This window comes from Vulpes lagopus, chromosome 6, assembly GCF_018345385.1.
Source record: "Vulpes lagopus strain Blue_001 chromosome 6, ASM1834538v1, whole genome shotgun sequence".
Taxonomy (NCBI): domain Eukaryota; kingdom Metazoa; phylum Chordata; class Mammalia; order Carnivora; family Canidae; genus Vulpes; species Vulpes lagopus.
This window is the reverse complement of record NC_054829.1, coordinates 20,305,387-20,326,613: the sequence shown is the minus strand read 5'-3', so window position 1 is coordinate 20,326,613 and position 21,227 is coordinate 20,305,387. Positions and strand designations below refer to the sequence as shown.

The following is a 21,227-nucleotide window of genomic DNA, read 5'->3' as shown; positions in this document are numbered from 1 at the left end:
TAAGTGTTTCTTTCCTTACTGTAGCAAAGAAACCAACAGACCTATCCTATCTCTACTACCATAACAGCTATGGTATGTCTGATTTAACCAAGTAACAGGTGCTAATAACATCTGACTAGTACGGAAACTTCCTAGTTATAAAAATCACAAAGACGAACTTTTCTTTATGACTGTTACAGAAATCTACAGTTTATCTATAGTAATCTACAGTTCCTATTTCCTCAGGGCATTTATAGCATTTCACAATCAGAGAAGACAGAAAGAATCATCCCTTCAGTGACTGTAAGTAACAAATCTATGTTGGGAAAAAAAAAAAAAAAAAAAAACTTTAGAACCAACCAGAGCCACTCCATCAACAACTTTTCCATTCTGTAGAATATATACCCACAACAATATAACTCTTTTCATAGCTTTATATATAAATATCTGTGTAAACCCTTATCTGAATTAGAATTTTAAATTCTGTGAAAGTAAAGAGTATGTCTGCATCATATATGGAACACAATGGAACCATACACACTCTAAAGACACTAATAGGTAGTCACTGAAGGTGAAGTACTTTTTCTTATGGCTTGCCTAAGCAAGACAGGTACTTTCATTAGCATGAATTAAACTGAAGGACAAAAATATAAACTATATAGCCAAATGTGCATTAAATAGCAATGGATCTTATTTAATACTTCTACCCAGGTAATAATAAGAATAAATGGATATTTCAAAGAGAAGGAGTGTAAAAAAAAAATTTTTTTTTTAAAAGCAAGCATAGTTAGTGACTAAATCCCAATTCTTACAAAATGGACTTTGGAACTGAGATGCTAAAAGGTGAGTAAAATATTTGAGAACCAGAAATATAAAGGGAGGGAGGTCTTTCAAGGTGCTCCTGGAGGAAAACTGATCTGAAGAAAGACTGAAAAAATATTGCAAATAAAAAGTTAAATAGAAATTTAGATGGAGCTAGAACTGTGGAAAAGTAATAAGATGCTTAGTCACCTGGACACGGTTATGGAGGCATGGAGATTGAAGGACAGCTACAATACCAATGTGCCAGAGTGCAGACTGGTTTACACGGAGTTGTACAGCTTAGGCCAAACAACATTTAAGTCTTGTCTCATGCTGACCTTACAGCAAGATCTACACAAAAATAAGGTTATCATGTGATGTGGGGTTGGGGAATTGTTAAGAACTTAAATAGAAGAGTATATTAGTTTAACATGCTATAATAAAGGCCAATTTCTAGTAAAGTAAAAAAATAATAAAATCAACCAATAAAAAAGCTCTCTGTGTACTGAAGCCTCATGAGGAAATACATATCTCCATGTCAGCTCACTGCAGATATCTGAGCCAGCAACACAAAAGCAGAGAGGGCAAATCCTAAAGTAACCCTCTGCCAGAAAGTATGTTTTAAATGTTTGCTCCATAAATTAAAAAAAAAAAAAAGAGGAAAAAAGAATACAGATACACGTCTTTTTTTTAAGATTTATTTATTTATTTGTTTGTTTATTTATTTATGATAGACACAGAGAGAGAGAGAGAGAGAGAGAGAGAGAGAGGCAGAGACACAGGAGGATGGAGAAGCAGGCTCCATGCCAGAAGCCCGGCGTGGGACTCGATCCCGGGACTCCAGGGTGGAGCCCCAGGCCAAAGGCAGGCGCCAAACCGCTGAGCCACCCAGGGATCCCCAGATACACATGTCTTAAACTTTGCTTTAGAACTGAATTCAAACCCAAAGGGTAGAAAGACACTTCAAATTCTTATACTCTTATTCTTAAGGTATTTAAATCAAAACATTTTTATTCTTTCTTAATAGCTGATTAGATTATTTCTCTGCCTGGCCAAAAAAAACAAAAAACAAAAAACATGATAACTCTTAGATTTAAGCAGAAAACTAGAATAAACGTATATGCAGATATGAATACTGTCAAGTGGTATGAATACAATAGGTCAGAGTTTTTACTTTGATTTCTAATTGGAATGTAACCAAATATTAACTAGTTATATTTTTCCTCTTATAACAGTTTATTTTTTCAGAACAACTTATACATGAAGAATGTTTGTTTGGAAATGACACATTTCATTGAAATTGCATTCACCTCTTTTCCCTTAATGAACCCCATTATTATAAACATATTTAATAAATTATTCTAAGAATTTATGTGTTGGGGCACATGGGTGGCTCAGTGGTTGAGTGTCTGCCCCTGGCTTAGGGTATGATACCAGGGTTTTGGGATTGATTCATCCATTGGGCTTCCCGCAGGGAGCCTGGTTCTCCCTCTGTGAGTCTATCATGAATAAATAAAATCTTTATAATAAAAAAAAATTATGTGTAATAGAGAATACCTCCAAAGTCATATTACACATAGTAGCCATTTTCTCTCCCTTGTACTGTCCTAAAAAACTTTCCAACCTCATCATGAACAAAAAGATACAAATATTAAAGAAAACCCATCAGAGGCTTCTTCACTGATATGGAGGAGCAAGAGATCGTGTTACTTAGATACATGCCTCTGCCTAATGTCCATAGTAAATAACCAGAGCTACAAAGTGCCTAGAAAGCAAGATCAGTCACTTCTTTAAATGAGAGTTCACAATTTCGGTTAAAGAAGAATAAGAAAATTAATTCCTATATTTGTTCATAATCATTAGCATTTCATTGCAACTAAGTCATACTACACAGATGTCTCTCCCTCTGAAGATCCTAGAAGAAAGGAGTCCTTCCAACTGCCATAGATATTTTAGTTCTAGTAACCTCATAGTTTCAAAGTATTCTTACGTCTTAGCTAAATCCTTCTAGCTGCAGTTTACATCTCTTTCCTCAAGATGAAAGTGCTTCTTTGTTAAGCTATGGTGAGTCATTCTCCATTCAGAACAGAAAAAGGTAGAAAGAGATGTGAACCTGAGAGCAACTGCTAAAACACTGCCAGACTCGGCTGAGGCTCTTGTGGCAGATAGGACTGTGTTAAAAGAGGGAAAAAAGTAAGAAACTGTAGATCACAAATTGGATATACACCTATCTTGACCCCAGTGAACTCTGAAAGCTTTGAAGAGAGCCAAATTTCTTATGACTATAAAAGCAGAAGTCAGAGTAGTTCTTGGAAATAGTTATTCCATGGAACTGAAGTACATAGAGATGGAAACTAATTGGTTGCTCTGAAAACTATAGTGTCCTCTAATCATTCTGAATTTGAAAACCACAACAGAAAGATATGGTTTTGGGTAAATGATTAGGAAGCAGATATCACATTCCTGGTAGTGGCACACATATGAAAAGATTTGATATTAGTTTCTTGTTTATGGGAAAGAAAGGTCCTATACTATAACATTAGAATTAGTTTCATTAACTAAACTAGTAGCCAAAAAGACTGAGATTTTGATAGAGCAATATTATTTCTAATATTCTTAACGAAAACTTGATTTCTTTACAACTTCAGAGAATACAGCCCATAAAAGTGGGGAGGGATGGGTTGTTTCCAATTTATAAGACTTACTGAGCTTGACTTAGTGCTGGTTCATTTTGATACATGATATGGTAGTAGAGACTCATGTTGGAGTTTCACAAAGACCTCTCCCATCTATAATTCACTCTACCACTTTGTGAGAAAAAAAACCTGCACTTCCTGGCATCCCAGACTCAGCTGCTTCATTATAAAATGGGATTCATAATCTCACAAGGTTGTTTTAAGGGTACAATGAGATAATGCATATAAAAATCTGAATAAAGCAAGCCCTCAAGGAACAGCTTCCTTCATTTCCCTAAAGACAATCTCAAATATAATGAGAGTGAATAGTTGAACATAAAGATTTAACATCACCTACAGGAAAGGGACTGTGATGAGCAATCTTTTCAAAGTGTGACATCATTAAAAAATGAATTTTAAATATTAGAGTGTAAGTTCAATAGTCTCAATAGGAAATAAATCAAATCTGAAATCTCTCACAGCTGATGTGATGAACTGCCATCAAATCTAAAAAAGGAGATTATGTATATCAAAGTCTTTCCAAATACTATCAGGGATATCGGAGATGGATTCTCTTATTACCAATTATCCTAGATTCAAGAGATTTAATGAACACAGCTAAGCTAATAGAGGACACCATTAGAATAGTTTGGGGGTAAATCTGAGTTGTTATCTAATACCTCATGTTTGTTCCTGTGTCCTGAAGCAGAAGTAAGAATAAATCAAGATAGATTTGGGTTTTTTTCCTTTTTGGTTGGTAAAACAGACCTAAAGTCTAGAGTGTATATATAGGAAGGGGGTATGATTTCTGATGATAATGCCATAATAAATGGGATAAGGAGGTAGGAGGCAAAATTTGCACTATCCATTCATTCATCCATCCATCCATCTGCACACCTACTCAAATGTCCAATAATTATGTTTATTTCTCTTTTAAATATAAAAACTGGTACAAGATGCAATGGAAAGACAAGAGTCTATAAATGAGATTAAAACTTAATATAAAAAAAATACATGTGGATACCCAGAATGAAAAGTCATAAATGGCAAATGTCATGTAATTACATCTAGAAGTTTTTTTTTGTTTGTTTTTGTTTTTTTACATCTAGAAGTTTTAATAGTAATGGGGTAGTAAAAAGAAAAATTCTGCTAGCAAGGGTAAATAACAGGGAAGAGTTTTCATACAAAGAGGGGAAAATGGTAGACTCCTGTAAGTTTGAACTTTACTTGCTCAGCAATGAGAAAGCCACTGAAGGTCTTTCTTTTTTTCTTTCTTTTTCTTTCTCTCTTTCTTTTTCTCTCTCTCTGAGAGACAGAGAGGGGAAAGAGGCAGAGACATAGGCAGAGGGAGAAGCAGGCTCCAAGCAGGGAGCCCAACATGGGAATTGATCGCTGGTCTCCAGGATCATGCCCTGAGCTGAAGGCAGGTGCTAAACCGCTGAGCCACCCAGGCTGCCCTGAAAGTTTCTGAGCTAAGGATCTCCTGCTCAAAGCTGTGTTTAATGAAGATTCATTTGGCAGAACTGATTAGAACAGCAGTTACATGTGCATGCACATGTGTGTTTTCTCCAGTAAAACGCTACTGAGTGTAGGTCAATTGTGGGGTGTGTTGCAAGTAATTTATTATAAAAATACAAAACCAAAGTTTGAGAATGATTTACCTTTTTTGTATTACTCTGAGCATATTCAAGGTTATTTCTAAAAGATGTCACCCTTACCAAATGTTTTATTAAATAGCAGAGAAATGGATGAAGGATGGCTTGGGCCCAGGGAATGGTGTGAACTTGAACACATCCACTGGAGTGTGTCTGCTTGGGAAAATCATGTCTCGGAAGTTCTGGCAGGCTCATAGGTGAAGACCAGTGAAGTAGACTAAAGGTTAAGAAGATCTTGCAAATAAGAAGCTTCTGCAATCCTTGAAGATGAAGTAATACAGAGTTAAATAAGATAGAGGTCAACTAAATGGAGGGAGGAATAGACTCACAGAAACAACCAAACAAAACTCTAAAGCCACTCATTGCAGAGTACAAGTAAATGGGAGAAAGTCATCTTTCTTTCAAATGATAAGTGTAAGAATAGGTTTTAAATGCTCTCAGGAAATCTTTCAAATTAATAAGATAAAACTTTCCTTGGAGGTTCAAATTAAAATTTCATAGCTATAAGACAATATAGGCTTTATATACAGTATATTGGCAGCCTCCATTTAAAAATACCTCCATATTAAATTTCATGACATGCATATGTTTATTCTCCACAACCACATCTGGTATTTAAAGCATTCAGGATCCCAACTTATTCAACAATAAAGAATAACCAAACTTCAAACACTTAGTCAAGAATTCAAGGATAAATTGAACTTTTATTGTCCACTCTAAGGGCAGTGGTAATTTCATTAATTCTACTATCTGTAAAGCATTAGGTCAATCACAATCTTTGTGCTTGCACTTCAATCAGACTTAAGATCCCATCAGTGTCACTGTCTAAGGAAATCTTGTCCTCACCACCTACTCCATAAAGTCAGATCCCCCATATGGTATTACAGCACAGCCTGTATTCTTCTGAGGCCAACTTCTCCAACAGGCATACTAGGCAGTGTCTCTGGCCAATGAAAATATATTCGTTTTATTATAAAACTAGAAGAAAAAATGAAAATAATAATGAATAGATAATAATAAATCCAGTCTGAATTATATTAATCTTTGTATCACCATAGCCAAAAATTTCATTATATCATGGAGGATGGGGCACAAAGGCAAAAGTGCCTGGGGACTATAAAAGTCATAATGTGTCTCTAGTTGTTTTGTAGAATTTCTACAAAGAAATGAATCCCCAATCGTTGTATTTTGAAATCTGAATAATAATACCTGCTTGGGGATTAATGAAATAATAAGTTGCTTATAGCACTTAGAATCTGACACAGAGCAATAAATGTCAGCTCTTATTACTCTCTAAACAATAACTAGAGATGGTTACAATGCTTACAGAAATATGAATATAATATATTCCTATTGAATTCAGTTTCCAGAATAATTTTGTTTCTCATAGGAACTTCCATGCTCCCTTTAACTAAGATGATAGTTAGGACACTATTAGTAGATAGTGCTCTAGATAGTCACTATCTAGATAGTGACTAACACTAGATAGTCAGAACACTCAGAACTAAAGTGATAAACTACAATAACTCCCTTCAGGTACTGGGGACACTCTTTTTCTGCTCCCTATTTTTGTCTTGTGATTTTATTTTTTAATTTCCTTCTATGTACGTGTTAATACTATAATTTTAAGCCAAAGTGGAAGAACAATAAAATGTAAAGGTAAGAAGGACTATAAATGAACAAAGGCCTTCCAGCAACCAAAGCCAAGAAGCACTATTTACATTTCAGATTCATTCATGACTCAATGTAATGTCTTTCAATTTCCTAGCTATATTTAAGTGGAAAGGACCAAATATGTATAGACAGTTATAAGGATACTATATTCATTTTGGAAGTACTACATTTGACACGTTTTAAGACCTGCCTCAGTGCATTTCAAAGTTAATTTTAGTAGATTGAAAGTAATATATGTATATTCCTAACTTTCTGACAAACATCCAAAGATGGACACATGTACCCAAAGAGGTTCAAGCAGACTTGAGAGTCACTTGATACGCCATGAATTAAGTGTCAGAGAAACTACCACAAATCTCTAATTTCATGATTTTATTGGTGCATTCATTTATCATGTATCCTATAACAAATTACCATAAATTTAGTGTCTTAAAACAATGCAAATTCATTATGTTACAATTCTGTAGGTTAGAAGTCTGATATGGGTTGCACTGGGGTAAAATCATGTCAGCAAAGGTACATTCCTTTGTAGAGGCTCCAGGTAAGAATCCATTTCCTTGCCTTTTCCACTTCTTAGAGGCCACCCATATTCCTTGGCTTATAGCCTTTCTCCATCATCTTTAAGGCCATCAGCAGTAAATTGAGTCTTTCTAACACTGAATCACTCTGACTTCCTTTTCTGCTTCTTTCACTTTCAAGAACTCTTATGATTACACTGGGCCCAAACAAATAATCTGGGATAATTTCCCCTTCTCAAAACCATTAATTTAACCACAACTGCAAAACCTCTTTTGTGAGGCACCTGGGTGACTCAGTCAGTTAAGCATATGCCTTTGGCTCAGGTCATGATCCCAGAGTCCTGGGATAGAGCCCTGCATCAGGCTCTCTGCTCAGTGGGGAGTCTGCTTCTCCCTCTGCCCCTCATCTGGCTCATGCTCTCTCTCGCTCGCTCTCTCTCAAATTAATAATTAAAAAAATCTTTAAAAAGTATCTTTTGCTATGGAACGTAAGATATTAATAGGTTCTGGGAATTAGGATGTAGGTATCTTTGAGAGAGGTGGGCTTTTACTATTCTGCCTGCCAGAATTGGTAACTATTATGTATACAACAAAGTAGAAAAGATACAATACTTAAAAGATATAGTGCTTGGGGAAGCCTGGGTGGCTCAGCAGTTTAGCGGCTGCCTTCAGCCCAGGGTGTGGTCCTGGAGTCCTGGGATCGAGTCCCTCATCAGGCTTCCTGCATGGAGCCTGCTTCTCCCTCCGCCTGTGTCTCTGCCTCTCTCTCATGAATAAATGAATAAAATCTTAAAAAGAAAAAAGGATATAATGCTTAAAAGAACTCAAACACAGTATGGATGTGCTTTGAATTTAATAAAGCTATTTACTGACCTAAGAACTCATTCAAGTCTATTTTAGCACATGTATCTCTATCTTATTCTTCTCCCTGAGTATCCTCATGATCCAAAGTCAAGTAGGCCAGCTTTGTTGTACTATGAAACAGCAGAAAATAATGTAGATAATCTATCAGAGGATGAAACAAGAAAATCTAAGAATTCATTCATATCATATATTTAACATGTGTGGATTTTTCTAAAATATTGTCCAGAATACACACACATATCCAATAATTTAGAAGGGGAAAAATGTAAATTTTAAATATGTGAACTCTATCCAGTCAATACTTAACTATTATCAATTTAAGCATATTACTGGAGATATTAAAAATGTATGTCTCTAAAATTAAGTTTAGCCAACAGTAGTATAAGCTTGAGGCTCCTTACATAAAAGTGTGAGTGGGCAGAGGTACAGCCAACTAAACAAAAATAAGCCATACACTATTGCCAATTTACTCCCTAACAATGTAAATGTTGATTTCATATCCAATTGAAGTTGACGCTTGCACAGATCTGTGAATCAGGAACTCTAGGCATATCATTAATTTATTTAATTCTAGTCCTAATAATGCCCAACAAATGGGGTTTAATTTCAATCCCCATTGACCTATCTGGATTTCAAATCATAACATAAAACATTTACATAAAAAAGATTATTTAAAAAATGAAATAAAAGATCATAATGAAACATATATAAGCAAAAACACAAATGGAGATTAAAACAAATTCTACTTTGACTCAACTAGTGGACATAATTTTTTTTTTTAGTGGACATAATTTAAAAAAAAAAGAACTATTTCTCAATTGGTTTTTGAAAATAATTATGAAAAAGTTGAAAATAAAAGGGAGGAGACATAATTTCATATCAAACAAAAATAACAGTTTAATGAATTTAAATAATTTCCTCAATCTATAAATCAAAATAGCAATTCATTATCTCTAATGATTAACATCACTAAACTTCTGAACTGATGACAAAGTAAAATGAAGTTCTAAATAGATTTTTTTTAAATTAACCAAAATCCAAGTAAATAAATTATATTATACTTAGAGATCATCCCCTAAATTAATTCAGAATGTCTAATTATGCTTCATTATGCAATAGAAAAAAAACTGGTTCTCTTTCCTATTAGACTAGATGACAATGACTCGTATTTATATAAATGTCATGACTGTCAAATACTCTTTCAAATAAACAACAACAACAACAACAACAACAAAAAAACGCTTGAAGTGATGTGGGAATAAGTAATAAGATGAATGCATGAGTGGTGGGAAAACTAAAACAATACGTAAAAAATGTCACAAACAAAACACAAACCATGCAATTCTATGTCTAGCCTAGGAAAGATGCCTTCAGTTTGCAAGTTCTTCCCTTATTTCTGTACCACAAGTGAATTCTGAGAAATTATCCTCTGTTCAGCCATCCACCAACTGCAGAACTGGTACAGAGATTCAGACGAAGAGCAAGGAAAACCGGAGAAATCAGCTGAAAGGATTTTTCTTAGAACTCTAGAACAGTGAAACCAAAGGAAAAGTGCTTTAAAAGTTGAGACAAACTAGGTAAATGAGAACCTATGAGAAAACACAGTGTTTTTCGAGTCAGTACCTTGAACAGCACAGCAATTTCAGAACACTGAAAAAAACTTGGCTCATCTCTCTATTATATAGTAAAAATACTCATCTTCAGAGACATTCTATAAAACCAGAATGATGAGGGTATAGTATACAAGCTTCATCACTAAGCTGGCTCTTTAGTTATCCGTCACATGACAAGAGTTAACCTTTGAAGGCAGCTTGCAAAAAATATACTTGTGAGAAACACTCTACAATCAGGCTAAAAATGCACAAGGCTCCTACTATCACAGGTCTCTCAGATTTACATGGCAAATTCAGTAACTACCTCTCCTTCCTCCCATTCTTTTCTCCAAACAGGTATTGAGCATATACAAGGCAAAGATGAAGTAAAGCAAATCAGAGACATTGGAGAACAGTCAAAATAAGGAAAACACTACATAAATTGTTGTGATAAGTGAAACTGCCAAAAATAGTATTGTATTCAAAGAGCTAAAAAGGAGGAAAAGCCAAGATGCTTTATCCTGTTCTTTCCAAGATTGATTTTTCCACTGTTACTTTTGACCCCATCCATTCTCATATCTTCTAGGATCCTGCTATACCAATTAATCCTTCTTTCTCCTGTTCAACCTCTCCCATTCTTGGATCCTTCTACTTAACATTTATAGTCATGCTTAAGCTGGTTTATCAACAATAGCAAGTAGAAAATTATAATCTAAAAGCCATATTCATTTTATACCATTAAGAACTGAAACTATTTTAAATATATACATTATTTTAATACTGTTTACTTTTTTGGTATTCATGTATTTTTAAAAAATTTTTTCAGATGTTATACTAGAGAGCTAACTCAAATCATAGTACAAAATGGAGCTAGAATTTGTACTAACAATGTTATACCATCTCTAATGAAATATATAAAAGCATAAATTGTTTAAATACTTCTACTATAAAATGTAATACATAACTGAAATATTAGGAAAGACAAATATTATTACCTAATCCCAGAGTGTCATAAACAAAATGCAAACCATTCTGATTAAATTACTTACCTTCTGCCAAATGTGTGCTTATTTGCCTTTTGGTTATGTAGAGCTTATTCTGGTTACATTGGTTTTGCTTGTTTTTATTGTTTGTTTGATGCACCTTTTCTCTACTGCTTACTTCTTGGCTAAGGCATAGATGCTAACCAAAAACACTCAATATGAGCAACTAATCTTCTGCTGCAAAAAATATTATTTTCTGAAGTGGTTAAAGAACTATTTCCCTTCTTCCACATCCTATTAATATTTTCCCTTTATTCAGAAAAGGTAACTCCCTAACAAAGAGGTCTTGACAAAGGCCTATTCATCATTGCATGTACATTCCTAATAAATAAAATATGATGGAAAGAGATAGATTAGAGAAGCCTAAATCTACAGTGCTGAGAATTACCATTTTTCTAGGTGTTGTACCTATCATAGTATCAGAATAGTAGGGCTTGGTGAAGATCCCACCTAATCCAACAAAGCCAAATGAATATAACACCTACTCAAATCTAGAAACTGGATAAGATCAAATTTCACTTTTAAGGGAAAAGAATTTCAGAGGCTATGTCAATTTCTAATTACCCCAAGAAGAAAAACTATGCACACTAAATAGTCACAGTCACAACCACAGAGTGCCTAGAAAGTAGGACAGGTCCCTTGTTTAACCAAAACTTCCTAACTTCAGTTTAAGGAAAAATATGTAAAGTAAACTGTCTGCTATATTTGTTCATCATCATTAGCATGTCATATAGCAAGACTGAATCTAAATCGTCCTATATAAATGCCCCTCCTTCTGAAGCTCTTTGAAAAGGGGAATCCTTTCAACTTCCACATAAATGTTAGTTTTTAGTAAACCATTGTTTCAAAGTATTTTTTGCAGAGAAATACTGACACATACAGGAGCAGTAGCTTATCAGAATATTAAGAAGGTAGACAGAAACTGGTTTATAAAGAAATTAGTAAAATAGCTACCTACACCAGTGAAAATACACCTAACAACTTCCAGCTGCAGTTTACATCTCTTCATTCTTGTCTTTGTTGCCATTCATAACAATGATGTTTAGTCAATAATTCCTAAACTTCTAAGAGGGTCATGATATTAACTTCTCATTAGAGTTCCTCTCTTTTTTGCACACTCCAACCCAAACCTACAGGTCACAAATAGCTCAGGAAACATAGACAATTCAGATCTACAAATGTGGCAGCACTCATTGATAAACTCCTTGTACATGGGTTTCGCTTAACAGGGCACATATCAGTTAATATGACATTAAATCAAACTAAATATATGAGTGCAGAGAATGGCAATTGCAATGAATAGAAAGTTTCTCTGTCATGTTTCACTTATAAATAGGTTAACCTTATTCTAACAGGTAAGTTTCTAAGATGGTGAATGGAATCAAACATAAATTTCTACGACAATTCATTTTGAAGTTTCAGAAATATCTAAATGTAACCATCAGTCTTGCAGCCCTTCACCTCTCCTATGTGTATACCATTGTAAACAGATGCAAAAATACCCAAGAAGAGATCACTATGCAGATAAATCCTGCATAGAATCTTTCTTCCTCTTCTCCCTCCTTATGGAAATCCTGCTATATTCTTCAAGATCAAAATCAAAGAACATATCCTCCAAAAAAACCTCCCCATATGGGCCTCTTCCCAAGTAATCAATAGTCCCATTTTCACCAGAACATTTTACTCGTATTTCTAATACTCGTACTAGTTCACCCTACTTCCTAATAAATATGTTTATATGTCTCCAACTGTAACAGCCTTTGCTTGGTCTTCATTATTCATATATTAAGAGTACACTATTTCTGAATCACAGACGGTGCCTAATACATCTTACACACATTAAGGCAAGAGATTAATTACCATATCCTTTCTCATAACAAAAGTTTGGTCCTTCCCAAAACTTTTTTTTCATTAACGACTTTAAGGAATAGGTTAAAAATAGGATCCCTCTTTCTCTGCCACCAAATCAGCCCCTACTTCCCAACTTTCTTATTTCTCCCAATGGCAAAACTAGAGACCTTAGAGTCTCCTGTATGTGTTCGATCACCTACACTGCCTGCCTCTTGCATTAATTCCTCCACAATACCTTTTGCATTTGTTGCCAGTACCAACATTGTTCTTCTTTTGTGGAGGCCGAGAAAAATTAAGGCAATTCCACCTAAAGTTTAGCATTAGCACAAGTACAGCCATCTTAGGCCCCTGTGAATAAGAGCTGAACTTTATGGGAAAAACTGCAGAATGTCCTCAATGTCCTCGGCAGGGCATCCCATATCAGAAAGACAAGAGAGCCCACACCCATGGTAGAAAGTCCCATATTAGAATGAGAACAGAGCTCAATGCCCTTGAAAGCCCCATATCAGAATGTAAACAGAACTTGAGAAATTCCTCCACCCCTTCTGAAAATCCCCTAGACCAATCTATAAAAACCCAGCTGTAACCCACTTCAGGGTCCAAGTCCCTGCTCCACTGTGTCGGGTATACTTGGACCCAAGCTCAAGTTTACTTAAACCCTCATGCGCTTGCATCGGTGTCGGCTCCTTGGTGGTTTCTCGGATTTGCAATCTTGGGCACAACACAACAATTTGTAGGTGACATGATTATGTACAAAGAAAATCCTACCTAAGTGCTAAGAAATCAAAAACAATGATAACATCAAAAAATAATAAAAAGCTCTATAACTAATAAATAAGCTTAACACAGTTAAGGAATACAAGGTTAATAAACATTAAAAAATCAATTGTATTTCTATATACTAGAAAAGAGTCATGGAAATGTCAGAAATTCAAGTTTTAAAATGTCACTTAATGTAATCATACATCAGAAAAAATCAGGAATAAACTGAAAAGAATGTTCAAGACCTGTCTGCTCAAAAGTACAAAATATCCACGAGAAAAGTTAAAAACCTAAATAAATGTATAGATATACCATGTCCATGGATTAGATACTCAATATCAAGATGTCCATTCTTAAATGTGTACATTTAAACAGTCCTATTAAAACACTAGTAGGTTCTTTAAAAAACAAAATTATAAGCTGATTCTAAGATGCATAAAGGAATTCAAGTGCTCTATGGATACAAGACAAGTAATAAATTTTTATTAAATTTGCATAGTAGAAATCAAACAATCACCTTGAGAAATTTAAACTTTATAACTTATCTTCTGAAGCTTTTATGAAAAAAGCTAGGCATTTAAACATACTTATTTTAGTGCACAAATATTTGGTTCTTTCCTTTTGGATTTGTCCCCCTAAGAGTTATAGGTATTTATAATATACTACTACATAAATCTTTACACAGAAAATAATTTACTAGGTGATAATATTGATAATATTTACTAAAAGAAAAACTACATTGTGAATAGTCTAAAACATAATATAGAGATCATACAATGTTTTATCTATAAAGTCCATAATTAGATTCTATTCTACAAAGTCCATAATTAGATTCTATTGTACTGTCATTAGAAAAAATATATATATATATGAATCCTCTGACTTTTACTACTAGCAGTTTATATTTTTCAATTGAACTAGAGCCGCAGTTCTCAATGGATGTTTGGGGACCATCCAAGACCCCTTATTAATAATACTAAGATATTATTTGTCTTTTTCAGACTCAGTTTCTCATAAATGCAAAGTTCAGTTTTCCCAGAGGTTACATGACATGGAATATAACAACAGAATACAGAAGCAAACACAAAAATGTAGCTATCTTCTTTTAAAACAGCAATGAAAGAGATTTACAAAAGTGCAGAACAATGCCCTCTGTAATTTTTTTTTATTGGAAATAGTGAAATATCATTAATTTTTATGTTAATAATATAATGGGTTTATAATTATCACTTTAAAGGAATTAATATTTTTAAATGCTTAATTTTAATTCTTAGTATGGAAGATATCAATGCATATAACATACATTGATTAAAGTTCTTTGAGTTCTCAAAAATGTTAAGAATGTAAAGTGGTCCTGATACCAAAAAAGAACTGAGAATCACACAAGATAGCAATTAATAATTTCTAACTGGTACCTGTAGAAAGAATAATCCTGATAACTAAAATGAAAAACCAAGACATTTTTTAGGGGATTATCATATGTTAATGTTATTTCTTAGTAGGACATTATATTAAATCACTCTCTGGTTCTTAATAAAGTTCACCAACAACTAAAGACCTAAGGCCAACACAACATAAGATACACATAGGATTCCCATACATAATGCTGTTTTTCTTTTTCTCATCATTATGCATCCCTAGTAGCACCAAACAGAAAAGCCATTTTCAAAAGTTCTTGTCTAACTTTTAAAGTTACGTATTGCCTACATATTAAGCACATTAAGCTCTGCCCCCTGTTCTCCCAAACTCTTCTTTCCTTATTGTTTGAACCATTGTGCTGAGATCTTCTCACATATTAAACAATTTACCCATACATTACATTTACTTTCTGTCACTCCACTCAATACAATGTAAACTAAAGAAGAGGATTTTTTTTTTTTTTTTTGCTTTATTCATGATGTATGAATCACCACTTACAGTAGTGCCCATAACAAAATAGGCACGGAGTAAAAATATTTATTTGTTGAATAAATTAATGAATATTCTACTGAAGTAAGATAAAAACATTAGCATTTTATCAGGGAGGAACAAATGTCTGACCAAATTAATACTTGCAAATGGCAACAGACACAGTACTACGTACACAAGAAAGATGCATCTAGCTGAAGGAAAAAGTCTCAGGCGAACAATTTTCTCTTCTGGACCCAGAAATGAAGAAAGAGAGGGAGATGAGAGACAAGGAAAGGAGAGGGATTTGGAAATATTCCAAAGAAGAGACGAGAAATATTTTTTCTTTCAATCCTAGGATTATACAAATACAAACAAAGAAAAATAAGAGTAAGAATAGCTAACACACCTCTCTTCTCCTGGTGTATTTCTTCCAGAAGCTGCTCTTGTCTTTCTATCTGTTCAAAAAGACACTGGAGCTCAGATTCCTTGTTTTCTGTCATATTCCTCAGCTGTTGTCTGCATAGCATCAGCTGGTGCCGCAGATTTTTTTCTCGGTTTTCTCTCTCTTTCAGTTCCTCACAGAGCCACTGAAGTTTAGTCTTAAAAAAAAAAAAAAAATTGTATAGATCATTTTTTATAAATCTAGAAAACAGTAACATTTCAAAACATGAGGGAAAAGTGATGATAATCTGAATACAGACAATAACAAATTTAAGCACAATAAAAAGGTACCCATAATGTTTCAATTTGATAATGGCTTACATTACTTAAAAGTTGGTATAGAAATCAAGCCATGATTTTCGTGGATATTTATAAAATATCTGATATTCTCTATCATCTTGGAAAGGCAATACTATGGAAAAGTTTGGTCTACTGAACTTGCAATCATAATACAATTAGCTCCCTAATGTGGTATATAAAGCAGTTAAGCATTTTTAAACTAAAAAATACCCTGTAACAAAACTACAGACTTGTCACAAAACGGAGCTTGAATTCGGAGGACCTTTTTTTTTTTCAAAGACATCAAAAAGCATGAACTCTTGCCATTTGCAACAATGTGGATGGAAATAAAGGGTATTATGCTAAGCGAAGTAAGTCAGAGAAAGACAAATACCATATGATTTCACTCATATGTGGAATTTAAGAAGCAAAACAGATGAACATAAAGAAAAGGAAGGAAAAATAAAATAAGATGAAAATAGAGAGAGAAGCAAACCATAAAAGATGCTGAACTCTAGGGAAAAAAATGGAGGGTTGCTGGAGGGGAGGTGGGTAGGGGGATGGGGTAACTGGGTGATGGGTATTAAGGAAGGCACTTAATGTAATAAGCACTACATGTTATATGCAACTGAGGAATCACTGAATTCTACCCCTGAAACTAATAATACAGTATATAACTACACTGAATTTAAATAGACTTATAAAACAAGAAATAATAAAAACTTTAAAAAAAAGATAAAATTCTTAGTTTTGGTTCCTAAAAATTCATATCCCCAAGGGTCCAGCTAATCATGTAGAAATATTCTATACAGCATGAGGGAGATAAAGTCAGTATTTGCCCACATTTTAAAGACTAGGAAATTTAATTGAAGGAACTCTTTCACAGACTCTAACCTCACCATCTTTATTATTTAAATATTTAAATCAGAGATGGGGAGGAAAAATCTTTTCTTTCATCTTTACTAGAACAGGATGTCTGTCAGTTCTTAGGACTTTCCCAAGTGAGGCTACCCTTCAAATTCTGGTTGATTTTAAATAATCTAAAACAGTCTTTATTTCAGTAAGAAGGAAAATAAAAGAAGCAGTGGACCAAACAGGAAAATTAGGTTAAGATAAGGGATAATTTCCCTGAATATTATTCATTAGTAAGCAAGAAAGTTGCAGGCCTCCAAAATCTACACGTTTCTCAGGATATGCCACAGTGTATTAAAATGAGCCATGATAGAAAAGTTTGTCCTATGAAAGAGTGGGACTGGGAAATGGCCCCTAAACTGAGGGGCCACATATATTACCTTTCAAACACCCCCATAACTGACCTCTGGTCAGAAGGTCTAACAGACTGCTTCTCTGAGACATAAAAAAATATCATCAGTAGTCATACTGTGGAAAAATTATACACTAATATTGTAAGAACAATTTTTGTATGTGAATGTATTAAGTGAAGGGAAATCATACTTATCTAAGCACATTTATTATAAAAGCTCATCAAAACAAAGGGAGAACTTCAGAGAAGTTCCACTTCCAGAATGAGGGCATGAAGGAGTTCTGTGAGGCTGCTCTTAAATGAAAACATTAAAGAAGCTAGGTATCAGCAGTGGAAAGAACCACCCTGTGTGACAAAAGCTCTACTCTGTACTGCCAATAGGGCTCCCTCTTCCCCCAGTTCACAGTCAAGTTACATGGTATTGTGGCATAATAAGAAAGATATTTGGTCTTTGTTCTTAAATCTTGGCACAGAGCTCCTAAAGTCCTCAGAACTTCCAGAGTCTTAAGAATGTCCTTTGTTATTCATAGCAAGCTTGGATCACATCAGAGTTCGTGCTATTTAGGTGGTTTAGGGTAGGGTCACTGGATAGCCTCGGGATGGGACTGGTGATTAGAGACTTGGAACTTTCAGCCCTACCCATAAACCCCTAGGAAGTAGGGAATCAGGGGGCCACGGGAGATTAACTTCTATAAAAATTCTTTTTTAAAAAAGGATTTTATTATTTATTCATGAGAGACACACAGAGAGAGGTCAAGATAAGGGCAGAGAGAGAAGCAGGAACCCTGCTGGGAGCCTGATGTGGGACTTGATCCCAAAACCCTGGGATAATGCCCTGAGCCAAAGGCAGATGCTCAACCACTGAGCCAAAGGTAGATAGATACTCAACCACTGAGCCATCCAGGTGCCCCAAGTTCTATAAAAACTCTTGAACAATGAGATTTGATTAGCTTCCAGGTCAATGAACACATCACGTGCCAAGAGTGTGAAATACCCCCAAACTCTATGCAGATCTTACCCCATATAAACTCTTCATCTGGCTACCTATTTGTGTCCTTCATATGTAAAGTGTTAACAGTAAGTAACGTATTTCCCTTAGATCTATGATCCATTATAGCAAATGACTAAACTTGAGGAGAGAGCAATGGGAATCCCTAATTTGTAGCCAGGTCAGATGGAAGTGTAGGTAACCTGGGTACCCACTACTTGTGACTGGCATCTGAATTGGGTGCAGTTGGGAATGAGCCCTTAACCTATGGTATCTGTACTAACTCTGGGTAGTTCCTGTTAAGAGCTGAATTAAACTGCAGGACACCCAATTGGTATCTGTAGAGAACTAGAGAATTATCCCCTGTGGAAAACTCAAAACAGCTGGAGTCAGAAGTGCTGTGAGTAGAAACAGATCATAACAGTAGGTATTGCACTAGAAGGGCAAACCACTAGGATTCTTCATTTTCACAGCTCTGATCTGCATAGGCTAATGTCCTGGCTAGTGCAGTGTAGATACTAGGGAGTCCCTCCTCCACCAACCCCTCACTGGTAGAGTAGCCACTCTACCTCAGCCACAGCAGCCTGAGAAAACTGGGGTCCAAAGTGCCACTGCCACAGACATCTTGTAAGAATTAGGGACAAAAGTCACGTGATTATATCAAAAGGTTCAGAAAAGGTGTATGACTAAATTCAACACCTATTCACAATAATATCACTCAGCAAACTAGGAACAGAAGAGAACCTTCTCAACCTGATAAAATATATCTATGAAAAACCCATAACTATTATCATACGTAACAGTTAAAGACTGAATGCTTTCTCCCTAAGATCATAAACAAGAAAAGGATGTCTGCTCTCACCACTTCTAACATTGTATTAGGAGGTTATGGCAGGGCAATTATATAGAAAAATATCAATATACATAAATTTATGTATTTCTTTACACTTGCATGATCAACCCAAAAATAAAGTTAAAAAGATAAACATGTTTATTAATAACATCAAAAGAATACTTAATAACATACTTACATACTTTGTAAAACTTACACTCTGAAAACTACAAAGCACTGTCGAAAAAAATTTAAGGAGACCTAAAGAAATGAGAAGATGCTCCATATGTACATACCTCACAAAATTTAATATCTTTAAGATAGAAAGAGTCCCCACACTGATCTACAAATTGAAACACCTACCAAAATCCTTGCTAGCATCTTTGGGGAAATTGACAAGGTGATCTTAAATTTCATATGGATATTCGAGGGATCCAGAATAGCCAAAAACAGGTGTTGAAAACATAAACAAAGGAGTCACACTTAACTGATTTCAAAGGTATCTAGAAAGCTGTAGTAATCAAGACATGTGGTACTGGCATTTAGGATAGACATAGATCAATGGAATTAAATTGAGAGTCCAGAAATAAACCCATACATATATGGTAAACTGATTTTCAACAGGGCTTCCAAAACAGTTTGTTGAGGAAAGATTAGTCTTTTAAACCAACAGTTCTGGGACTACTGAATATCCATATACAAAAGAATGAAATTGGACCCATACTTCATACCATATACAAAAATTAAATCAAAATGGATCAAAGACCTAAATGTAAAAACTAAAAGTAGCAGATTCCCAAAAGAAAGCACAGGCATAAATCTTTGTAATCTTGGTTTGTCAATGATTTCTTAGATATGACACCAAAAGCACAAGCAATCAATGAAAAAAGCTGATAAACTGTACTTCACCAAAATTAAAAACATGTGCTTCAAAGATCACCATCAACACAGTGAAAAGACAACCCACTGAATAAAAGAAAATATTTGTAAATCATATATCTGTGAAAGAACTATTTAACATTCATAAAAAACTCAGTAATAAAAAGACAAGTTGAACAAGAGACATTTCTTCAAAGATATACAAACAGCTAATAATCACATGAAAGATGCTCAATATCAGTAACCATCACAGAAATGCAAATCAAAACCACAATGAGATTCCATTTCACACTCAGCAGGATAGCTAGAATGAAAAAGACAGTTGATAACAACTGTTGGTGTGTGCAGAGAAATTAGAATTCTTATATAATGGTGATTAAAGTGTACCGATGTAGCCACTTTGGAAAACAGTCTGGCCATTCTTCAAAAGGTTAAATATGGTTACCATATAACCCAGCAGTTCTAATTTAAGAGAAATGAAAACATTTGATCCAAAAAAAACTTGAACCGGAATGTTCACAGCAGCATTATTCATGAGAGCCAAGAAATGGAAATAACCCCAGAAACATCAACTGATAAATGGATGAATAAAATGTGGTATACCCATATGATGGACTATTATTTAACAAGGAAATGAAATACTGATACATGCTACAATATAGATGAACCTTGAAAACATTCTGCTAAATGAAAGAAGACATTCATAAAGGACCACATGTTGTATGATTCCATTTATAGCAATTGTCCAGAACTGGCAAATCTACAGAGATAGAAAGCAGATTACTTGTTGACCAGGGTTGTGGAGGGGATGAATAGGATGCACAGATCTGGGAGGTGATGGCTAAAGGGTCCATGTTTTCTTTTTGGAGTTATAAAATGTTCTAAAATTCATTGTGGGTATGGCCTCACACCTCTGTGAATATACTAAAAACTACTGAATGGTACATTCTAAAGAGGTAAATTGTATGGTATGTGAATTATACTCAATGCAGCTGTTATTTAACAACAACAACAAAAAAGAACAAAAACAAAAGGAAGAGGAGAAATAAGAAGGGTCAGAAAATAAAGCTAAAATTAAACCTCCCTGCAGAGACGAGAATTGGCTCTACTACCTGCTACATAATTTATAGGGCTCTGTCTTATCTGAATGCCACTGGGTAAATACAGGAAGTCCTCAACTTAAACTGAGCTGTGGACTTCCAATTATGATTGCAAAACTTTAATTAAGACTGCTTCATTT

General features: G+C 34.6%; 1 protein-coding gene across 9 annotated transcripts in view; it reads right to left on the bottom strand.

Moving 5' to 3' along the window:
• The window catches only part of CEP128 (centrosomal protein 128), a 390,276-nt gene that overhangs the window by 196,010 nt on the left and 173,039 nt on the right, over positions 1 to 21,227 (bottom strand). For 8 of the 9 annotated variants that reach the window (XM_041759758.1, XM_041759757.1, XM_041759756.1 and 5 more), the window contains one exon: positions 15,711 to 15,903. In XM_041759758.1, coding sequence (XP_041615692.1) covers positions 15,711 to 15,903 — 193 coding nt within the window. Of the gene's footprint in view, positions 1 to 9,436; positions 9,693 to 15,710; positions 15,904 to 21,227 lie in introns of those variants that run through there. The other variant, XM_041759763.1, reaches the window with a different exon arrangement.